The following is a 15,929-nucleotide window of genomic DNA, read 5'->3' on the forward strand; positions in this document are numbered from 1 at the left end:
TCAGCTCTTCCACTTTATGAAACTGAAAAGGGCAGCAGGTAACCTGATCATCCTCTATCAGGACAATTAGGGGCAACCGATTGAGCTGTGGACAGAGTAATGGAAAAGCCTTTTGTTTTGCCTCGTTTCATCCTCTTAGACTCTACACAGACATGAACAGACTACACACTTACATGAAACTGGAAGTGAGTTCATAATGCCAGTTAGTGGTGGCATTCATTATGATGGAAGGTACCTGTGGCACCAAAGCATTCTACTCATTAACGGGGAGATAGTACATATCTCTATCTCAGTTCTTTTAGGGGATGAAGTATGTGTACCTCAGTAGATATTCCATAAATAATACCAATGCTGGAATTGATGGCTACAGTTTGTTCTACTTGAGAGAGTTCTAATGCATTTCCCATTTGAGATTTTAACAAAAAAAAAGATAATGAGCTTTAATGACACCTAAAAAAATTTTTTTAACAAAACACTTAAGTTCATTTACTTTAACTATGATAGAGATTATAATAGATTAGTCATTTAGTCTTAAATTTTTTTTTTTTTTTTTGAGCCTACATAAAAAGAACTATACTCTGGAAAAAAGCATTTTGTTCATATCTGATTTTACCAGATTTCAGGGGAGGGTGTCTGTGTATATTTTTTTAACCTTAAGTGTTCTCAGTGGATTCTTTCCACTTAAGTTAGAATACACGTGTCTTACAGAAGGAATCCTCAACCTCACAGATCTCATGCCTGATGATCTGAAAGTGGAGCTGATGTGATAATAATAGAAATAAAGTGTGCAATAAATGGAATGTGCTTGAATCATCCTGAAACTATCCTCCTCCAACCCCATTCCATGGGAAAATTGTGTCCCATGAAATGGGTCTCTAGTGCCAAATAGGTTGGCTACCACTATCTTAGAGGAAAAATACTAACTTTAAATAGTTCTAGTTTGTCTTTTGAAGGGCAGGACTGTGTTTCCCCAAGAAAGGTCTTCTAACATCTAATAACCTTACTGATTAGTTACCACTAGATGAGAACACATACTAAGGAAGGTTCAGCTAAATCAAGTGCCGCTTGCAGCTCAGTGTTCCTCCTCGTCATCATGTGTCATCAGTAAAATGTAGTGATCTTGAGCAGCCAAAAATCTTTATTGTCATGATTTAGCACAGGTATTTGAATGCTTCAGTTTTATTTAAACTTATCTTTTTACTGGAAATCTTTAAAGGATATCTTCATATTAAATTGTTCTTTATTATCTTCTAAACTTTAAGGAATCTCTGTCTGGAATATGGAAAGTAGACCAAGAAAGGTCATTTGTACCTTGCAGACAAATTTATTTTTCTGGATTTCTTTCTACATTATTCCCACAGTTTACCTTATTCCCTCTTCAAAAATAATGATTACAGCAGTCAACTTGCTTTAGTCTTCCAACTTTCTCCCTCCCCTCAACAACGTTATTTAAAGAAAATTCCATGTATTTCTAGTTGTTTTCTATTATACGTGGCACAGATGTTATTACTTTCAGAAGAACCCTACAGGCTATCTGAGAACCAATCCCCTGGCTTGGGGGTGACATCAGAAAACTGATTTGTCTTCTCTGCTGGTGGGGGAAAGCATAATCCTATTATCTGGAATAATATGGAAAGAATCATAGAATCTTAACCATCAGGTAAGGCATAATTCACCTTTTAAGTTAGCTAATGATGTGATTATATACTTGAAGAAAGATTACTTGGTATAAAGACTTTGTTTTATTTTTTTAGGGCATTGGCCCTAAACTGTGATGCTCCATTGGATGATAAAATTGGAGCAGAGTCTCGGAATTGGAGAGCTGGTAAGCCAGTCAGAGTGATACGCAGTTTTAAAGGGAGGAAGATCAGCAAATATGCTCCTGAAGAAGGCAACAGATATGATGGCATTTATAAGGTGCTCTATCTGGCATGACATCTTGTTAGTCATTCTTCCTGGGCTTTCAAGACAGGGTTGCCACAGGGAACTGCTCTACTGTGGGTGGGCTAAAGGAAACAATAGACCTTCTTAGTTGGTCTTTCTCTGTTTTCTAGAAATAGAACATGCACAAAACAAGCTCTTAATTTTGATACTTGTCTTTTAAGACTTACCTGAAGTCCCTAAAGGCAGAGTTATATTTGGGGTTAAGCTTTTTATAAGTGATACACTCTTATGATAAAACTGTTCAAATAACTTGGCCGTTGTAAATATTGGATTCTTATATCTTCCAGAATGATTCTAACTGTAATAGATTTTTCAAAGTAGAGCACATTATAATTTTAAAATAGGATGCATTCTTTGTTTTAAAAATGAAGGCATCTACTGCCACCATTTTAATCTACTATGTAAAATTATATTGATGAGCATAATCTTGCTACAACTTGAAATTTATAGCAGTCTGCCCTTATGGGAATTATCATAATTAGGAAATAAAGTCAAAACAATATTTTAGTGCATACTTTTTACTTAATATTCCAGCAAAGCCAGTATCTTTCAAAGTTGCATTTAGTTCTGCCAAGTTTACTTAAAACACTAACATGACATTATGAATAAGTCTAAACTGTACATCTCAAACTAGCTGAAATATTATGATTTAGGTGGTGAAATACTGGCCAGAGATTTCATCAAGCCATGGATTCTTGGTTTGGCGCTATCTTTTAAGGAGAGATGATGTTGAGCCTGCTCCATGGACCTCAGAAGGAATAGAACGGTCAAGGAGACTATGTCTACGTTTACAGGTTAGATTACGTTTGTCTAGGCTACATGTATGTTCATTAAAATGTATGCCTGTGTACTATCTGTGTGCCTTAACACTGGATATAACCCACAGCAGTTGGTCAGTGGACTGTAAGGGGTGAGGAATGAGATCACACAAGTATAGGAAAGGAAAAGAAGTAAAAAAGCAGCCTCCTAGGTGTCAAACTGCCCTAAGACCAAGAATTGTGCTTGGGGAAAACTGGGCTTGACAATGAAAAGTAAAATACATTTGACCCTTAAACACCACAGGCTTGAACTACCTGGGTCCACTTACACACGGATTTTTTTCAGTAGCAAATATTGCAGTATATTTCTGCTGTTGGTTAAATCCCCAGATGCAGAGGGCCAACCATAAGGTACACAGGAATTTTTTACTTCTGTACAATTGGCCCCACCCTAACTTCCTACATTGTTTAAGGGTCAACTGTATTTCTGATTCACTCTGGACTTTAAGCATGAGGGAAAGGGATACCTGAAATTGAGGTATAGGAGACCTTGAGAAGGGAAGTTTTATGCTAGAGGGCACAGGGGGTGTGTCTCTGGTAGGGGAAGGGGGGAGGTGGCTTATAAGAGTGGTCTGCTTTCTACCCTTCTCACTTTTCCTCACCCCTTTTCTCTCTTCCCCCTCCAAGCTGCTTCCTTGTCCTGTCACCACCTTTAGTGCTTTGCCTTGTTTTTTTTTTCTCTTTGCCCATGCTCAGCTGTTTACCCATGTAAGACTTCGTTAGTTTTGTGTGCATAATGGATGGTATGGCTACATTCCCCCTCCACTGCCTATACACCCTAGACTCTGTCCCTGACACTGACTTCAGAGCATGGTTTGAGTTTATCCTCCATCATTGCCCATCACTGTGCTTCTCGTAAAGACTACCAGCTTTGTCATTTCCCCTGGCTCTGCCCACACTGCATGTGTAGGGGCTGAACTATGGGCAAGTGTCTGACCACCCAGGCAGGTGAGTGTGTCTCTTCTAGTGCAAGTCTGTTTTTTGTTTTGTTTCTTCTTTTTAAACTCGTGGAATTGTTTAAATGAGATCTGTCAGCTGCTAAAATAACTGCCAAAATCATTCCTTTTATAACTAAATATTTTCAAAACCTATTGTTAAATCCATTTTCAGAAGATTTTTTTTTTCAGGTCTACTGTTCAACAGAGCAGTATTCTAGATAGGTTAACTGTGAAACAGTTGAACAGAAAGAAGCATGTAAGCCAGTCATCTATGATAAGTTAATATCATTGAGATTTGTAACATTTTGAGCTTTAAATATGAGTGTTATCACAAAGCATGTCCAAAAAAATGTATAGCCAATAAAACACAAGGGTAATTGGGTAGAATTTATTACTTAAAGTCTTACCTTTTAGTTGATAAAGAATTCAGTAACGTAGTGGCTTTAGGTCTTCTAAAAGCTCTCCTGCCTCACCCTATCTGCCTGTTAATTTTAGGAGACAGAAACTTACCTTGCTATCTAATTCTACATTTTTCTTCAAACTTTTTAAGCCCCCTAGTCACAACTTGTAAACTGTTCTTTTCTCTTTTCAGTCTGAAACTAAAATCATGACGTTGTAAAATGGAATATCTTAACAGTCAAAACTATATAATCTTACACTGAATTGGGGGATTTTTAATAATCTTTTGTCCTTTGAATTCTGTTTCTTTCGATGTCTGTGTCCTTTATATAAATCCTTTTAACTTAGGGAAAGTATAGATACCTCCCCATTTTCCTTTAACCTCTCTTCTCTATGAAGGTTAAATCTACATTGCACTTTTTCCCCTCATCAGTATCCAGTAGGTTACCCTTCTGATAAGGAAGGGAAGAAGACTAAAGGACAGTCAAAGAAGGCCAGAGGAACCTCAAAAAGGCCATCTGCAGATGGTAGGTAATGATCTAAGAACATAAATACAAATAAGTTAGTTTTTAATAAAGGGAAATACTAAAAGTAAGTTGAAAACTCATAAGAAATGAAAAGAAAAAGGGTGTGTGTGTGTGTGTGTGTGTGTGTGTGTGTGTGTATGGTGGGGGTGGAGTGGGGTGGGATATTTGTGTATTTGAAAAATGTCAGAGCCTAAACCACGAAGTATCCTAAACTATGGGAAAGTTAGATGCTGCTTTATGCTGTCATCTTCATGCTAAGCATAATTGGTGCCAATTAACTCTTCTGCTTAGAACCACTTGTAGTCTGCTGATATATTTTTAAATAAATCTAGATGATTGTCCAAGTGCCTCCAAAGTCCTCAAACCATCAGATTCAGCAGAAGCAGTTGAGGCTTTCCAACTAACACCTCAGCAGCAACATCTAATCAGAGAAGATCATCAAAACCAGAAGCTATGGGATGAAGTTCTTGCATCTCTTGTGGAAGGACCAGTATGTAAAGATTTTTTAAAAGAGTTTCTAATATTAACAAATGATGAAAAATAATTTCCCTATGAATTATCATTTTCACAAGGCAGTTAAAACTTAATCCTTTTATCCAGTCTTCTCACTCAGTGCTCCTTTCAGAAATGCGGCAACACTCACATGCTTTTAAGTTGATTTTAAGCCTCTTAGATGTGGTTTTTTGACCATTTTGTGCTTAAACTGTATGAGGTACTGTTCATAGGTAGAACTTTCAGTTGTGGAACACATTCAATTTAATCTAAAACTCATCAGGAAAATTTTTTTCAAAGTTACCTAATAGAATAAGTCTTAAGCAGTTCAGCACAATTTTCAGTGCTCATATGTTCAGCCTAGGAGTAAAATAAAAACCAGCATTTAAGTATTTCCTACATTTTTGATTTTTTTTTTTTGTTTTCTTTGATAATCATAACATTTTAAAGTGAAAGGAATTTCAAGTTTAACTGATGTTTGGGTTTTGTGTTAAGCTGTGTTTTGCAATGAATTTTTATTATCAAATCCCAGAAGGTAAAGGTTCCAAATATAAATTGTCTCTTCATTCTTGGCTCACTGCTTTTGTCTCTCAGTTTGCTTATAAATTTGATTCTTCAACTTTCTTAGTTATTAGCCCCTTGTCAGGTGTAGTACATTACTCTTCTGTTTCCTTTCCTTCAAAGTATGTGATGTGTGGGTGTTGTGGGTGAACTCTAGTAACCTCTCTTGAAATTCCATTTGATCACCTTTTAGTAGTTCCTTCCTTCCTATGTTTTCTTCATTTTCTGAGGGCATTGGCCAGAACTTCTGTGTGTTTGAAACGGGGTTAATGCATATCTTATATGTGCCTTTTACGTGGATTTAGGGGAAACTCTCATATTTTTTGTGTTGCTTTTAGTCATTATTATGGAAAAATCTTCCTGATAACTATTTTTAGACTAAGGAATGAATCAGTTCAGTTCAGTTTCATTGCTCAGTCTTGTCCGACTTTTTGCGACCCCATGAACTACAGCACTCCAGGCCTCCCTGTCCATCACCAACCCCCGGAACCTACCCAAACTCATGTCAGTTGAGTCGGTGGTGCCATCAACCATCTCATCCTCTGTCGTCCCCTTCTCCTCCTGCCCTCAATCTTTCCCAGCATCAGGGTCTTTTCAGATGAGTCCACTCTTCACATCAGATGGCCAAAGTATTGGAATTTCAGCTTCAACACCAGTCCTTCCAGTGAACACCCAGGACAGATCTGCTTTAGGATGGACTGGTTGGATCTCCTTGATGTCCAAGGGACTCTCAACAGTCTTCTCCAACACCACAGTTCAAAACCATCAATTCTTCTGTGCTCAGCTTTCTTTACAGTCCAACTCTTAAATCCATATATGACCACTGGAAAAACCATAGCCTTGACTAGATGGACCTTTGTTGACAAAGTAATGTATCTGCTTTTTAATATGCTGTCTGAGTTGGTCATAACTTTTCTTCCAAGGAATAAGCATCTTTTAATTTCATGGCTGCAGTCACCATCGGCAGTGATTTTGGAGCCCCCCAAAAATGAAGTCAGCCACTGTTTCTACTGTTTCCCCATCTATTTGCCATGAAGTGATGGGACCGGATGCCATGATCTTAGTTTTCTGAATGTTGAGTTTTAAGTCAACTTTTTCACTCTCCTCTTTCACTTTCATCAAGAGACTCTTTAGTTCTTCTTCACTTCCTGCGTAAGGGTGGTGTTATCTGCATATCTGAAGTTATTGATATTTCTCCCGGCAATCTAAATTCCAGCTTGTGCTTCTTCCAGCCTAGCGTTTCTCATGATGTACTCTGCATATAAGTTAAATAAGCAGGGTGACAATATACAGCCCTGACGTACTCCTTTTCCTATTTGGAACCAGTCTGTTGTTCTATGCCCAGTTCTAACTGTTGCTTCCTGACCTGCATATAGGTTTCTCAAGAGGCAGGTCAGGTTGTCTGGTATTCCCATCTCTTTCAGAATTTTCCACAGTTTATTGTGATCCACACAGTCAAAGGCTTTGGCATAGTCAATAAAGCAGAAATAGATGTTTTTCTGGAACTCTCTTGCTTTTTCGAAGATCCAGTGGATGTTGGCAATTTGATCTCTGGTTCCCTCTGCCTTTTCTAAAACCAGCTTGAACATCTGAAAGTTCACGGTTTGGAATGAATGGGGTTTATGAAATACCCTTAGGATTGATATTGGAGAGTTTTTTTGTTTGTTTGTTTCATCTATAAATGTAATATTTTTCATTGTCCTTGGGTAGAATGAGACTTACATGTTTGGAGGACAGAGAAAAGTGAGTTAGCTCTGTGAGAAGTGTTCACTTGCTTTTTAGCCCAGAGACTCAGGCATATAGAATCTTGACTCTGGTGCATAAGAGTAATTTTCACCTGGAGCAAGTAAGAAACAACAAGCAGTTGTTGATTATGGTCTGATTTTCTATTTGGAGAGGATACGCTGGGTTAGTGGTAACTCAGGTGAGTCCCAGCTGTGAATGGGCAGAAGACAAAGTAGCAGATACAGGTGAAGGATAATGACATCTGGGTGCACATGAAAGTTCTGTTTTGCACATTTGTTGTCTGGGTGGAACATGTGTATTAGGCTTCAATCTGAGGCTTTTGATATATCCTGTTTATCAATTTAAAAAAATAATCAAAGTTGTCAAATCCTGCAGGACTTCTTAGATATGTGCAAATCAAGCATACTTTTCAATCTCTTCTTTCAGTGTAACTTTTATGTGAGTCACCACTTGACAGTTCTCAAACAAACAATGAAAACCCTGCCCTCTGGTGGCAGGATCTTACATACCTGAGTCAGGTGACTGTAACCTTGCTGCTAGTGGTTACCCTGAATAGGTTTCATGCCCATTCTTTTCAGATAAACCAAGAACAACAAATCAGATTTTAGCCAGATGTGACTTTTAAATAAGTGCATATTTTACATATGTATGTTTATATCCAAACACCTTCCCAAGGCCTTACCTGATCTGACATCCCTACCAACCTCTGCATTCCCCTCTTGCCTCTCTTTCCCTCCAAATTGCTTCAGCCACAGTGGCATTTGTGCTGTTTAAACACACGGAACCTGTTCCTGGACCTTCACACATACACTGTCTCTCTGACTGGCATCCTCCTCTCTGTTTCTTCATGTAGCTCATTCCTTCATATCCTGTAAGTCTCCACAAAGTACTACACGCCCCAAAGAGGGCTTCCCAAGCTATCTTTTCTAAAAGAAGATCCCCCTTACTCTGTTGCTTTAATTTGCATTGTTTCCTCAGTTATGACTATCTGAAATTGAAGTCTTAAAAATCTGCTCTCCTAAAGGAATATAAAGTTCTATGAGAACAGAGACTTGGCGTTTTCTTTACTCTTTGTAGATGAGTACCTAGCACATTGTAGGAACTCAAATGTTGATACTACATATGCTTATATTACACTGTGAAGGTACTGGGGAAATAAAGTCATTTGACAGAGAGAGGGACTTGGTATTAAAATTTTTTCCACATCTCCCCAGAACCGGTATATTCTTCTAGTGTGTTGGATAATACTTTATTGATAATTCACTTGACCTTTATAATTCAGGTTTATAAAAAAGTTAGTATCAAGATATAAATATAAAATGTAATATTTTTTTTTTTTTACCTGAAATTCTTGCTACTTTTTCTACTAATGGAAAGAACAAATATAAAAGACACTCCCCTACTACCAAAAAATAACTGAGTGGAGGATTATCTTGGTGACTATTCAAAAAACTACTTTTCCTTCTAGGTTAAACAGCTTGGGTAAAATAGAACCCAGTAATGGCTTTTGAAGATTATAGAGTACTCATTTGATCATGTTTGCTTTAGAAAGCTTGACCTTCTATAATTTAGTCCCAGTTTGAGTAAATGTTAGCATTAGGAAAATAGGGGATTTTTGGATTGGGGCAAAATATCACAGAAAATTATCCTAGGAATATAAATACATTGATTCTTTGGGGTTTTCTGTACTAGAGTATTATCGCCAAGTAGTTTCATCTTTTTCAGCATAAAAAATAAGTATTGAAGGTTTATAAGAGAGAAGGGTGAATAGATATATTAGAATATATATAGATACATTAGAATACCATGGAGCTTTTTGAAAATAGATCTGTATGTAATGACCTTGAAACAAGTTGTTCATGATTTTTTCAAGTGAAAAATAGTAATCTCTGAAATATAAGGTTGTCTTTTTAAAGTCATATCTTGACTTTGCAACCTTTGCAACTGAATCCTAAGATTTAAAACTAATATGTTTATCTTATGGATGAGATTTCTGCAGTTTCCTATTACACATTTGCTTGTAGTTACAACCACTACTTGATTTTTTTTTTCCTTGATAGAAAGCATATATACTAAATGCGGTTGACACTTTTCCCCCCAATTATTTGGAATTCTATTAGTATATTATGAAATGCTAACCTTTTTTTCTTCCGCTTGGGTACCATTTTAGAATTTTCTGAAAAAATTGGAACAATCTTTTATGTGTGTATGCTGCCAGGAGCTAGTTTACCAGCCTGTGACAACAGATTGCCTCCACAATGTCTGTAAAGTAAGTAGAATTCCTTTCTCATTTTCCCTTATTAGGCTAGGAGGCACACTAACCTCCAAACCTGTTTTTAGCTCATGAAAAAGCAGTTTTTTTCAGGAAGCAGAATAGATAAGGAACCTTGCTGGATAGGAAGCATTTAATTTCATCTTGGTGGTGAATGCATATTTTAATTCTACAGCAGTTCAAATCTATATAGTCTCTATATTCTATCACATTTGAAATTATTGAAGATGAGTTGAAATGGAAAAGAAGGTAAGGTGTTGCTGGTGTCTTCTATTACAACTTACGTATGTCTCATATATTATAGTGCAAACTGGAATAATTCTGTGTACTTAACAGAATCTAGAACAAATTCTGTCTGGCAGCATGCTCAGAGGAGTTGTGTATTGTCTTATCAGTGTGGTATAAAAGGAATTTGAATTTCAGTCAAACCAAGGTTGGAATCTTGTTCAACTGCTTGGTGGTTATATGTCCTGACCTAACTTCTGAGGTTTAGTTTCTTTTGTAAAATGGAAACAGACTTTCCACATAAGTGTTTGTATCTGACCTTGAGTCAGTTAAATAATATCTTTTTGGAAAACACATTATATAAAATAGATAATGTAGTTTTAAGGAGGGAATTCCTGAGTTGTTTTTTTTTTTCTTTCGTGCCCCATCAGGAAAGATAAGGATTAAAATCCAACCTAGGTGAGGCTAGTGGGAACCATGCAGAATTCTAACACTCATTTCCCTGAATGTGGAAATTTATATAAAAATTGTCATTTGCCTGAAGTCTCACAGCATGTGTTAGAGGTGGAACTGAAGCCTTGTCTGTAAGTTCATTTTCATACTGCAGGTTCAGGCCTTGACAGTTGTTCATCTTTTATGTTTCTCTTGTTTCCAAACAGTAAGTTTCTAGTTCTATTCAAAAGCCTAAATTGTTGAGTATTTTCTATATGCTTTACCCTTGATGAAATCAGATGTGTTTACTTTTCATTTTGTTTTTGGTTTTGCCTTAGGATTGCTTGCAGCGCTCCTTTAAGGCTCAGGTGTTCTCCTGTCCTGCTTGCCGGCATGATCTTGGCCAGAATTACATCATGATTCCCAATGCGGTTCTGCAGACTCTACTTGACCTTTTCTTCCCTGGCTACAGCAAAGGACGATGATCTATCCACTACTCTGTTGCTCCTCGTGGCTTTTTGGACAATAAGGAATCTAAAATGGTTGGGGGTGGTTGGGAGGGGTGGAAGCAATGGTGGACCATATCTCACGTTCTGAAGCAGCTAATCCTCTTTCCTACATAGCCATCATCTTGTGTGTGTAGTAAGAGGCCCATTTCTCAACTGTCTTTTAAATATCAAAAGGTAGTTCTTGTCAGTTAACAACTAGTTTAATGAGTAAGAAGACAAAGCCTCAGCTCTAGTTGATATCCAAGTTATGATTTATTTTGCAACTACCTCAGGACAGAAAAGATTTATGGGGATTTTTTAAATCATTGAGAAATTAGTTAAATGAAATTTTAGCTACACACTGCCTCCCAAATATTAGTTGTGCCTGGTTCATGTAATTTGATTTTAGAAAAGGAAGTGACACTTGAGATTGTTGGAATGAACGCAGCTTCTGTAGTGTGCATAATACATTTTTAATGTCTTCTTCCATTACAGTGTGTGTTTTGCAAGAACAGGTTCATTTTTTAGCCCATTTTGTGAGCTCCATTGTGCTTTTTTTCTGGTGTTTTATGCAAGTTGACTACTAATGAAAACAATATGAATGCATTGTTGCTGCATTAGTGTAATGTGGTGTGGTTTTGCACTTAAAAGAGGTATTCAGATGATCTAGTTGTAAATTTCATGAAAAGCCTCTTCTGTACTAGTCAAACTGCTTTTAGTGAGTCTCACCAGTGGTTTTACATCTGCAGAGCATTGAGGACTGGGCTGAGTTTTTGAGAGGATTGAAATTGCTTCATATTGTGATCCTAAATTTTATATTCACTATATTCCCTAAAGTATACCTTAATAAATATTTTATGATCAGAAAAAAATAGCTCATCTTGCTTTTTTACATTTGTCTGGCTTATATTTGTAGGTATCTTTAAGAATCAGTCACTTCCAGAGTATTTCAGTGTGTGTTTTTACTGAAACAGACATTATGCACAATTTTTTACTCTTGATTTTTGGTATTGAGAACTAGTATGAAATCTTAAGTACTCAAGGACAGATTTCACCCTGAATTTGATCTTCTTTTTATTTTCCCCAATTATTTTTATTAGTTGGAGGCTAATTACAATATTGTAGTGGTTTAAGCTCAAACACGGTGATTGGAGCTACTGTCAGTGAGGGCTAGTTTTAAACATTGGAGTCATTTTTATTTTGAATAAATTAGGTTGAAAATGAATCATTAAATTGCATCATCTGGTGTTGATCATATTGATGCATGAAGAGTGGGGAATGCCTTCCAGTTTCAATTACTTGATCTGGTTTTACTACTTTTATTAGGAAAATAAAGGATTCCCACATTTATGATATCTATTTATTTAACTTTGCTATAGAATGATAGACTATGAATAAAAAAATGATTACAGTTTAACATGTTCAGAAGTGTCAAGAATGTCTCAAAGCTAAACAGTTTTATGTTGCTCAAGCTTTTTTTAAAGACTTCAAGTTTTTTTAACATAAATATAAAGCATAGGAAGTTTAAAAAATTTAATGGTAATTATATCCTCAAATCTAGTAAATATTTGTTCAAATTTCTCTTGTCTCAAATATCATACATGGATATTTAAGTTTGTTTGATTCAGGACCCAAACAGACTTTAAATTGTTACTAATTGCTATCTTAGTATCTTTAATTTGTGTTTATCTCCTGAATCTTTTTTTTTTCTTTGCCTTTTACAATTTGCATTTTGAAATGTCAAAAGCCTTTCAAACAGAATAGATTTTGCCAGTAGTAACCATGTGGTACAGTTAACCTGTTTCCCTTTATTTTCTGTAAGTTAGTAGTTAGAATTCAAGAGTGACCAGATTTAGACTTAAAAGTGTGGCTGGGTAGGCAGCAAGACTTCTTCATGAGTGTTGGAGTTGTCCATCAGGAAGGTGGAGCATATTTGGTTGTCTCTTAGGCATAAGTTTGAATAATGAGATTTTTACTGGATTCCATTACACTTAGTAAGTTATAGCGACTGCTAAGCACTTAGCCACTTTCTTAAGGGCAAGAGTTTAGGAATTTTCTTTTTTCTAATTAGAGTAGGCAGAGCCTCTAGTTTTAGAACTTACTTCAGTGACCAGAATGACTGTGGTGACCATCAGCTATACTTTCCACCAGCTGTTTCCGGCTCAACTGCATATGTTAGGATTATATATCCCAGCCTCCTTGTGGTTGGCTGGGACTATGTGACCAGTTAGTTGTGACATAAGTGCTGTGTCACTTCTGGGCAGACCATTTAATTGCCCTCCAGAGCTTTTTCTCCCTTCCATGGAGGCAAGTAGCATCCAGATAAATGTTTTGTATCAAAGTGGGGTCCCCAGCCAACTTGTGATATACACGCAATACAAGTGTGAAGTACAGTTTAAGAGCCTAAGGTTTTTGAGTTTCTAACACATGACCCAGCCTTTGCTGACTAATAGCATCCTTAAACTCCTCAGGCAACCAGTAGATAGGAGATTGAATTTAACTGATCTTTTTAATATTTTTGAACTACAACTTCTACTATTTTTAAACTAAATTCCTAAATATCCAAATTAGTTGATAAAGCTATTGATAAATTGGTTGGTAGTGTGGTAGGCAACCTCTACGATGGTCCCCAGTGATCTCTACCTCCTGGGCTTCATGCCCTTTGTAATCTCCCCTCTGTGAGTGTGGGCTGGAATGCTTTCATCTTGTTCATGTAAGGTAATGAACAAAGGGGTGTTACTTCCAAAGATAGGTACTGTGGCTTCCTCTTGGGCACCCTCTCTTACTCATTCTGGGAGAAGCTAGCTGGCATGTTTTAAACTACCTTACAGAGAGGCTTATGTGGCAAGAAACGGATGTCTCCAACCAACAGCCAGCAAGGAGGTGAGCGTGGAAATGGCTTCTCCTCCACCCAAGGCTTGAGCCTCTATGACTCAAGTATATGTTTGATAAATATGCTGTTTTTCACATTGTTCATCCCCTATTGGTAGTTATTTTTCTCTACCCTCTTTTAAGATTTATCTCTGTCTTTTAAATTTTCAGAAATTCAATTATGATCTGACTGAGCTTGGGTTTCTTTAGGTTTATCTTGTTTGAAGTTCTTTCAGCTTCTTGAATCTAGATTTTATCTTCTGTCAGATCTGGAAACTTTCCAGCCATTATTTCTTCAAGTGTGATTTCAGTCCGGAACATTTTTTTCCTCTCCTTCAGAACTTTAATGACATGAATGTTGGTTTTGTTATTGTCCCACAAGTCTCTGCAATTCTGTTTGTTTTTATTCACTTTATAGTTTCTAATCGTTCAAATGAGGTAATTCTTAATGATCTCTAGGTCTGCTGATGATTTCCTCTGTCATCTGCATGCTGCAGTTGAACCCATTCGGTAAGTTTTTTTTTATTTTTTAGTTCCAAACTTCCTGCTTGGGTCTTCCATATATCTCTTACTCAAGTTTATGTGATGAGTAACTTTGCATTGGATCCTACACAGTTTGAGTATTATGCAAATCTTGTAATTAAATCTTCTATTTTATAAGGCCAACTGTTCAGGTTCAGTGGGGTTCAGCCCCACTTTTGTGGCTCAGTGTCAATTTTCAAGGCTTTTGCAGTGGTATTCTGGTCCTCTTCAACTTGGATGCTACCTGATGCCAGTTGAAACCTGGGCAGCAGTCCACTCATAGTTCATTTTGCCATGTTGATTATGGTGACTTTCTTGTGTGGTCTGGTTGAGGGTGTGCCCAGGACTTCATTAACACATTTAAAGGAACCCTTTCTCTAGCTTCTTTGTCTCTGTAATCCTCCCTCAGTCTCTGTAGTTAGGATGGCTGAGATGCTGCCTTTTTGAGGCTGGTCACTCAGTTCAGGGCAAGGAAGGTCCACAGGGCTCCTCCTATAGTCTTGCCCACATCCAGTGACTGGGGAATGTATGTTCACTTGGAGTGGGGCAGGTATAATCAAATTAATAATTTCATACATATCACCCTTTTCCCATCCTTTGGTTGATAAGAGCAGGCTTTTAGTATTCTTCATCTGCACCCACTGATGTTTTCAGGTTTTAGATGTTTTTTGCACCCAAGTCAAAGGAAAGTAAAAATGTGGCATAAGAAAACACCCAGGTTAAAAAAAACAAGAAAACACCCAGGAAACTTCCAGTTCATTCCTCAAGTTCCAAAGTGACTACCCAGGTGACCACCTTTTCCCTACCATTCAAGATCTTTAGATAGCTTTATAGAATTCATCCATGGTCTTTAGTTATATTTAGCAGCAGGAATAAGGTGAAATATATATACTCCATCTTGTATGGTACTCAGAGTCCACCAACTTCAGTTCAGTCACTCAATCCTGTCGGACTCTTTGCAACCTCATTGACTACAGCACGCCAGGCTTCCCTGTCCATCACCAACTCCCAGAGATTACTTAAACTCATGTCCATTGAGTTGGTGATGCCATCCAACCATCTCATCCTCTGTTGTCCCCTTCTACTCCTGCCTTCAATCAATCCCAGCATCAGGGTCTTCTCCAGTGAGTCAGTTCTTCACATCAGGTGGCCAAAGTATTGAAGTTTCAGCTTCAGCATCAGTCCTTCCGATGAACATTCAGGACTGATTTCCTTTAGGATGGACTGGTTGGATGTCCTTGCAGTCCAGCGGACTCTCAAGAGTCGTCTTCAGCACCACAGTTCAAAAGAATCAATTCTTCCGCTCTCAGCGTTCTTTATAGTCCAACTCTCACATCCATACATGACCACTGGAAAAACCAAAGCTTTGACTAGATGGACCTTTGTTGATAAAGTAATGTCTCTGCTTTTTAACATGCTGTCTAGGTTGGTCATAACTTTTCTTCCAAGTAGTGTCTTTAAATTTCATGGCTGCAGTCACCATCTGAAGTGATTTTGGAGCCCAAGAAATAAAGTCTGTTACTGTTTCCACTGTTTTGCCATCTCTTTGCCATGAAGTGATGGGACCAGATGCCATGATCTTAGTTTTCTGAATGTTGAGTTTTAAGCCAACTATTTCACTCTCCTCTTTCACTTTCATCAAGAGGCTCTTTAGTTCTTCACTTTCTGCCATAAGGTTGGTATCACCTGCATAT

The 15,929-nt window shown here is 37.4% G+C and overlaps 1 protein-coding gene across 2 annotated transcripts in view; it reads left to right on the forward strand.

The window, feature by feature from the left end:
• Positions 1–11,714, forward strand: part of UHRF2 (ubiquitin like with PHD and ring finger domains 2) — a 71,044-nt gene extending 59,330 nt beyond the window's left edge. For both annotated transcript variants that reach the window (XM_020904573.2, XM_070480458.1), the window contains 6 exons: positions 1,755–1,917; positions 2,598–2,738; positions 4,533–4,626; positions 4,959–5,116; positions 9,596–9,694; positions 10,693–11,714. In XM_020904573.2, coding sequence (XP_020760232.2) covers positions 1,755–1,917; positions 2,598–2,738; positions 4,533–4,626; positions 4,959–5,116; positions 9,596–9,694; positions 10,693–10,839 — 802 coding nt within the window. In that variant the 3' untranslated portion in view covers positions 10,840–11,714. The remainder of the gene's footprint in view (positions 1–1,754; positions 1,918–2,597; positions 2,739–4,532; positions 4,627–4,958; positions 5,117–9,595; positions 9,695–10,692) is intronic.
• The last annotated feature ends 4,215 nt before the right edge of the window (positions 11,715–15,929 follow it).

This window comes from Odocoileus virginianus, chromosome 18 (genome assembly GCF_023699985.2).
Source record: "Odocoileus virginianus isolate 20LAN1187 ecotype Illinois chromosome 18, Ovbor_1.2, whole genome shotgun sequence".
Taxonomy (NCBI): domain Eukaryota; kingdom Metazoa; phylum Chordata; class Mammalia; order Artiodactyla; family Cervidae; genus Odocoileus; species Odocoileus virginianus.